The 7409-nt window shown below is 41.2% G+C and overlaps 1 protein-coding gene across 2 annotated transcripts; it reads left to right on the top strand.

Annotated features, from left to right (window-relative positions):
• Positions 1-2727: 2727 nt before the first annotated feature.
• Positions 2728-5401, top strand: oxld1 (oxidoreductase-like domain containing 1). 2 transcript variants are annotated; one of them, XM_005725696.2, is made up of 2 exons: positions 2728-2998; positions 3791-5401. In XM_005725696.2, exons 1-2 carry the CDS (start codon positions 2948-2950, stop codon positions 4136-4138), a joined length of 399 nt encoding a protein of 132 aa, XP_005725753.1. In that variant the 5' UTR covers positions 2728-2947; the 3' UTR covers positions 4139-5401. The 2 variants fall into 2 exon arrangements, with proteins under 2 accessions (XP_005725753.1, XP_005725754.1); XM_005725697.2 differs by having other exon boundaries at positions 2730-2998; positions 3794-5401.
• The last annotated feature ends 2008 nt before the right edge of the window (positions 5402-7409 follow it).

Below are 7409 nucleotides of genomic sequence, written 5' to 3'. Positions count from 1 at the left end.
AACAGTTTAAAAGCTTGATATTTGCAGAGTGCTGCTCAGGTGGAATAAATACTGGAATGACAAATGAGCTAATGCTACAAAGGTGTGACACAAAAGGGCAGAGCACAGCACAAAGGCTGTAAGAGAGCTGAATGAAGTGTTTGACAAACAGAGATTTCAAAATATCGCCCTGGAAAGCAACCGAGGTGCTTAGTCTGTGTAGATTCTCAGTCATCCAGGTAATGGAAGTCTTAAGAGCTTGAGAAAAGAAAGCAACTGGACTTCGTTGAGCTTGTAAAGATGTTTTGCCTCGCATCCATAGTTCAATTCAAAACAAAAGGTGGAGAGTCCCAGGTAGTCCCCTAGTGAGGGTTGTCCCCTTTGAAGGTTGTCCTGAGGGTCACCTTGCCCCAGATGAGCCAATAGGTCACATGATAGGGTGTGGTAAAGTCCCACGGTGGTTTCACCCTTAACCCCCTGTGATGAATATAACCCATCCCTTTTTTACACCTTGGCTCATATGAGTCATGTGATCAGCAGTAGGTCAGCGACCCCTCAGGACCACCGAGTCCAGGTGTTCTCTTTTTTCAAGCTCTTAAGACAACCGAGACACTTTGCTCCTGTCTTCAAGTAAAAGGATCATTTGACTTTATTCTTAAAGCATTTTGTTAAAAACAAATCAGTGTGTATCATCTCCACTTCATTCAGAATGAAAAATATACAATCAGTCTGAATCAAATACCAGACAAATCACCAACAGCTGTGACATAATGCAAAATGTAAGGATACATTTCAGAGGACTAGAGGTCCCACTACACGGTCCCAAAAAGTGTTTTACATCAAGAAAAATCTCATGTTTATCCATTTAAACATAAATGAAAATCTTTTTATCTACACATGAATCCCCTGGAGAAATTTTGGATACTGCATTGTTTTATGTCTTCCAGTACAGCCTAGCAGTTAACAGACGGCCAGCTACTGAGATCATTTTGTCTGTCTCAGGAGCAACTGAGGCAAAAATTTTTAGACTCCAGTTTCCAGTTACACACTTCTTATTTTTAGGAGTTTCTTCTTAATCAAATTTCTGTTTTTAGCCTGAGGATCTCAACCTCCTGATCCTTGATCTTAAACTCCACTAAAACACAAGGCCAAACGGAGATGTGAAGTTAAATGGAAAATCTCCCCCTCCTTTGTTTGTTTAAATGGGCCCGCTCTTAATCCATAGAAGGAAAGAGATAACTGTGTGTGGGTAAAGTGCATAGTGCATTGAAAAGAACACGTAACCCTCATCAAAATGTCGCGGCTGAATAGAAGCTGTCTGGCCTGATTGGCCACATGCTTTCTGGTCAGTTGGTTCAGTGTGTTTACCTTTGTATGTAAAAGTGGTGCACGGCAGTAAAAGCCAGTAAAGATGAACCAGTGTTACAGTGACTACTTCTAAACCATCTAATCTCTTCTTACGGTCAGAAACAGCTGATTTGTTTTTTAAATAAAGGTAAGTATACCTGAAGTACTCATCGCAGAAACAAGCTCCTCTGTGACTGATTATTTTAATATATGTGACATTAATGTGTGTGATTTCACCACTGTAGCTGTTGAAGACAGTAACTTTTACTAGTTTTATTTCAGTGCATGTCCATAATAATGTTCCACCACTAAGGATAAATATATATATTAAAAATAATTATGTTCTGCAGCATTCAGAAATTCACCAAGATAAGAACTTTATTCGTCCAAAAAGGAAACGCTATGTGTATCCACTATCCCTCCTCTGCTGATGTCGACCATCTCAGCCTCGCCTCTCTAGCTTTGTTTCCAAACTGCTCAACCTGACCTGTCCCTTTGATGTATCCATGTCTAATCTTATCCATTCTGGTCATCTTCAGCTCTGCTGCCCCCAGCTGTTGTTCGGTCAGTGCCACAAACCGTACACCATAGCAAGCCTCACTACTATCTTGTAAACCTTGACTTTCACTTTTGTTGCTATTGTTCTGTCATAACTCAATCACTCCATCCTGCCTGTACTGTCTTCTTCACCTCTCTTGCACACTGTTCACTCATCCACTTCCACCTGTCTCCTTCTCATTCACACATATGTATTCTGGCTTCTCTTTTCAAAATGTACCTCCACCTCTCCAGGCTCTCTTCCACCTGGTCCCTTCTCTCACTATAGATCACAGTGTCATCTACAAGTATCACAGTCCACGGAAATTCCTGCCTGATGTCATTTCTCAACCTGTCACCAATGCAAACAAGAAGAGACTCATAGCCAATCCCTGATGTAATCTCACCCCCACCTTGAACCCATCTGTCATTCCTACCACACATCTTACCACTGTCCCTCTATATGTCCTGCCCCACCCTCACATACTTTTCTGCCACTCTTGAGTTCCTGTACCACAGCTTTCTCTGATTCACCAAAATGCAGTGAAGCTCCTGACCTTCTTTATACTTCTCCATCAACACTCTCAAGGCAAATATGGCATTTCTAGTGCGGTAAGTGATCAAACACTATAACTATAAAATGAATACTGTAGTATTAATAGTAATCATTCCGTCTAGTGAAGACAAATATTATTTTTGACTTTTAATGTGTGTCTTTAATATTTGTCTGGCTTTACTGCCGTTTCTGCTTTGTTTGCATTGTAGAATACTGACACCTGCTGGCCAGATGAGGGAAATATTTTTATGTCCCGCCCAAAAACCTAATCAATGCTTTCAATTGGTTTAAATTTTACAAAGCCCCCATTTAATTGGGTGATATGCTTTATATTGGCCAATCACCGCTTTTGTTTACAACCAGCCTCAAAAGGTCAGAGTTGAAAAATGGGAAGCAATGCAGCTTTAGCTGTCACAGCAGCTAACATGGTGGAAGTTTTAAACTCCAGGAAGGAACAGCTTAATTAAACATTCACTCTAGAAAATGAACCACACAGACGCATAACCGCCCGTCCTGCCCGACTCTGCGATGCTGTGTGCGGGTGTTAAAGCCGTGAGGTCGTCGGCGTCATTACGAAAGGTTGGTGGCTAAGCTAACGGTTCGTTTAACAGCTGATGATGTCCGTTGTGTTTTTAACACTGGAGTAACTTTACACGGTCACTCGTTTGGGTTGGGAAAGCCCCGGTGTCCCTCCCAGGAGAGCTGAAGGACGTTACTTGAGAAAGGAAGCTCTCCTTAGACTGCCGAACCGAGATAAGCGACACAAACTGGAGGGAGGCTGGAGAGAGGATTTCAGAGAGACTGGAGGGATTTACAGACCAGGCTCAAACCTTTAAACCCTGTAAAGAGCAGATAGGAAATGGAGAGCCTTGAGAATTCAGTCTACTATTATTATTATCATCATCCTTATTATTATTATTATTATTATTATTATTATTATTATTATTGCATTATTATTGAGACCATACTAGGATCAAGAAGTTACAGCCCCGGGAACAAATGTTTGGTCCTGCTTGCATCGTCAGGCTTTTTTTCCTTTCTTCAGTAATTATACTCATATATGAAAGTGTACTTACTGTACATGTACACAGAATAGCTTGATTTTAACTTACTGAATCCACCACCATGCACAGTTTCACTAAAATCTTTACAGTGTCTTATAGAAAATGGACGATGGGGCTTTTATAACCCTATTTCTAATTTAAGTATCTTTACATACACACACCTGAAATATGAAGAGATTATTAATGCTTAATATTTATAGTATTATTATTATTATCATTAGTATTTAAGAGACTAAAATGTAAAGACAGATTGATGTGTCCTCACCATGTTTCACATGATTTTCACTGGTCCTCTCACTGTCCTCAGCAGTTATGGACGAGTCATCTTCACAGCGGGATTGTTCAGCACCTCCCTGCAGGACCAGATTCGCCTGCTGCTCCTCCTGTTCTGACGGACTGTTCTGAGCCCGCCGACACAGAGCAAAAGCGTGACTCCATCTCCACTTGGACCCCCGCCCAGGGTTCCCCGCCGCCTCCTACGCACTGCTGCATGAGTGGCTGTCACAACTGCGTGTGGATCGAACATGCAGAGCAGTTGCTGGAGTACTACAACGATGGAAGCGAGCGGGCGCTCGCTGCTATTGAGGAGAACGTCCTCGATGAGAACCTTAAAACTTACCTGAAGATGGAGATCAGACTCTTAAAAAAGACGTGACCGTCGCAGCCAGTGGCATTGACCGCAGTGCTGCCAGAAACCCTTCGCAGGCTGAGATTTTACAGCACACAGTGTACCTCCACATTTTCACCCCTCCTTCATCCTGTGGGGCCCACAGTATATGTCTCATTTTAGAAAGCTGGCAGACGTTAACAGATAAGACTTTGGGTCTTTGGTGGTCATTGTTATGTTGCACTTATCTAATATTTGCTTCTAAAAAGCAGGGGGGGGAAGAGTCGCCATCTGGCAGGTTGCTGGAAATCATAAATATTCAGGATAAAAATACTCTTTGATTTTTACTGGAATCTGTTCAGACCTGCTTTGGCCTTTATTTCATTTAGACAGTGCAGATCTGTCAGGATGTCAAGAAATCTCAACCATGAAAGAAAAAACACAAACACTTACATTTGCAGAAGCTTATTAGGATTATCAAACTACTTCATTTGAAAATGAAAGCAACTCATTGTAAAAGAGTTGAGTCAGGAAGTCTTTCTCCAAACTTCGAGTGTTTTTAAGTTATCTAAGGTTACAGCTTCCTCTGAGGCTCCACAGTGTACTGAGAACAGATGCCAGTCGGACCCTTTTAGATCTTGACATGTTTGTTTTTTTCTTAAGGAAGTAGTTCATGAAAGTCACAGTGTGAAATGTTCTTTTTCTGTTAGAGCCTTGTTTGTTGGTCCAGTTCAGTTGTGGTCTAATATTTTCTAAAAATGGTCGTGTTCTGTGTCTCCGCCTGACGGTGCTGCTTAGCAACACCAGGGCAGATGTTACTGATGGGGGCGTTCTGTTGCAAAACTACAGAATCATGAACCTGGACTACAAACAGGTCCTCTTAGATTTCTTTGCTGGTCGTGCAGGCTGACCAAAGACAATCCAGTGAAAATAGCACTTTATTACCAAATATTTGTAATAGGAAATGTTATTCTCTCTGCTGTCTACTCATACTCAGTGCAAGATTTTCTTATGTGGGTCATATGAGTTGTTGGAAGGTATTATTTCTTTTAATAAAGTGTGTCTTCTGTTAAAGGAGGTGATGAAGTATTAAAGCACATTTCCTTAGTATTTGGAGAATTCAGTGAGGTCTGATTATTGAGGTCTCACTCAGATAAAAAGCTGCCACAACTTTAGTTTCCAACAGTTAAAGTTGTGCACAGACTGCAGTCCAGCCAGTGGTCTGCTTATAAAGCATAACATTGCATCATAACACAGTCCAACGATTCTCTACATGAAAGACCATCGTTACTGTGAATAAACATAAAACAAACTAGTCCAGTGAAGAAATAAATAGCTCGAGCTTTCAGGGTCTGGAACTGCAGCTTTTTGAAGGTGTGATGAGTTTTTGTCCCTTTCTAGTGGATGTTTGCAAGTAATAGTTATAATGTGCACAGCATCACGAGCTGACAAGAGCAGCAATGCTTTAAACTTCAGGGATGTCTGAATTGTTGTCACGGGCTGTTTGGCGTTTGATTGGTTTGCATTGTGTCTTTGCAGCATTTGCACATTTGAAGCATCCGAACAACACTTTGCCTCTCTGTATTTGACTTTATTTAAATCATATTAGAAATTAGTTTTAATCCAATGCTTGTTAAATAAATATTTTTTATTTACTGTCAGATTCAGAGTGCTTTATTTTTATGCCGAGAATTGGTGCACACAACCTCACGTGCAAGTTCAAGCCTGAAAAACTTTAATAGCCTCTGTAGCCACTAGGAGGAGCTACATATGCACAAGACTGTCTGCTGTACTGCAAAAATGATATGACGACCTAACTTGTTTATTTCATCATCATATATTTTTATCCAACCAGCTCCAAGTGTTGTTTATATTCTGATGGGATTATAGTCCGAATATTTAATAAACACAAAATCTTTGTGGCTTCAGGAAATTAAACTTTGTTCTTAATTGATATTTACAGTAAGTATGTAAAACACTGCATTGTTCTCATGATGTTAATGAGATTTAGATCCCTTCTTAGGTAATAATGACTGGTTGTGTCAGAGAAGAAGCCGATCACGTTCGGTCCTGCCACCTTGATGACGTCTTTAGTTAGCCTTCTCCCAGTCCCTCTGGACCAGTATCTGAGGTGACCCTGATCTGACTGAGTCAGCATTAGTCCAGTAATAGTGATGCACTATAAGTCCTGATTACTCAAGGTTCAGTGCTGCAGCCAGCCATACAGCGTGCAGAGTTATGCTTTGATCTAGGTTATGCAGCGGATTAAGAATGAGACGTTTCACTGATCATATGTAGAGCAATGACTCTGACGTGATGGAAAACGTTCAAGGCAGATTATTGGCTGATGCCAAGGCTGCAACATGCCACTTTGCATCATCGCAGTGGGGAACGTTCTGTGAACAGTAAGCTGCGAGAAGTCACGAGTTAGCGCTAAACAGTTTTCTTGTTTCAGTTTCTTTCAAACTGGCATAAAATTGGACCTTTCTGTAGTTTAATAATCGCAGACTGCCTGTAGCTCAAGAACTCATCGAGAATGATTTACGCACCAAACGTAGTCAGATTCACGGGTGTGGGTTGAAAACATTCTAGTTAAACTTGTCAGTCATAAAACTGATAACTTGAAAGAATTAAATGTTAACTGCAGATGACTTCAAATCAATGTTCCCTCTAAGCTGCGCGCGCGCGCAATTGCGCATTGCTGGCACGGTCTCTGCGCACAGAAAATCTGCGCTGCGCACAAAAAAAAATCTAACCTGAATTGAAATTAAAATTAAAACTTTAACAATTCTGTTTTGCAGTGTTAGTCAGTAAGTGACTGGCTGCTCCCGTATGGGATTAGAACGATGCCACCTTATCCCATAGTCCAGCCAATGATGCGATTCACATTCATATATAATCAGCGTGGTTGCCAGGCTATGACAGCGTCCTTATGTGCCGACATCGGTGTTTTAGCTAGCAAAGCGGCTGATGTGGAGTGAAGCCACGTTAATGACAACGTGTACAACCACTGGAGATGTGAGCAGGACAGACGGAACAACTGACGGGAAAAGTGTGGACTTTATACCAGTTTTTAAATTGTGTTGATCGGCCACGTAAAACCAGAGTTATGATAAAATATCTGCAATGTTTGGTTTTCTTCCTGAATACTGTCGTTGTTTATATTTACTGCAGGAAGAAACGGTGGCGTTTAATAAGGAAAACCTCTCCGCCTGTGAGCAAAAACACCCCCCCAGCCTGCTTTTCTATTGGTGGAAAAATGTACCATGTCGACCAATCAAAAATTGATATGGCAACATGGCATTTAGTTGTTTAGGTA

The sequence above is a fragment of the Pundamilia nyererei genome, unplaced genomic scaffold, assembly GCF_000239375.1.
Source record: "Pundamilia nyererei isolate P.nyererei 1_Seehausen unplaced genomic scaffold, PunNye1.0 scaffold00017, whole genome shotgun sequence".
Lineage (NCBI taxonomy): Eukaryota > Metazoa > Chordata > Actinopteri > Cichliformes > Cichlidae > Pundamilia > Pundamilia nyererei.
Note: the sequence above shows the minus strand (reverse complement) of the source record. Positions and strands in the feature narration are given on the sequence as shown.

Excerpts from the sequence above, each read along its gene's own strand:
- oxld1 (XM_005725696.2), top strand. The coding sequence starts at position 2,948 with ATGCTGTGTGCGGGTGTTAAAGCCGTGAGGTCGTCGGCGTCATTACGA. Across the intron at positions 2,999-3,790 it reads CGTCGGCGTCATTACGAAAG|CAGTTATGGACGAGTCATCT; the intron begins GTTGGTGGCTAA and ends CACTGTCCTCAG.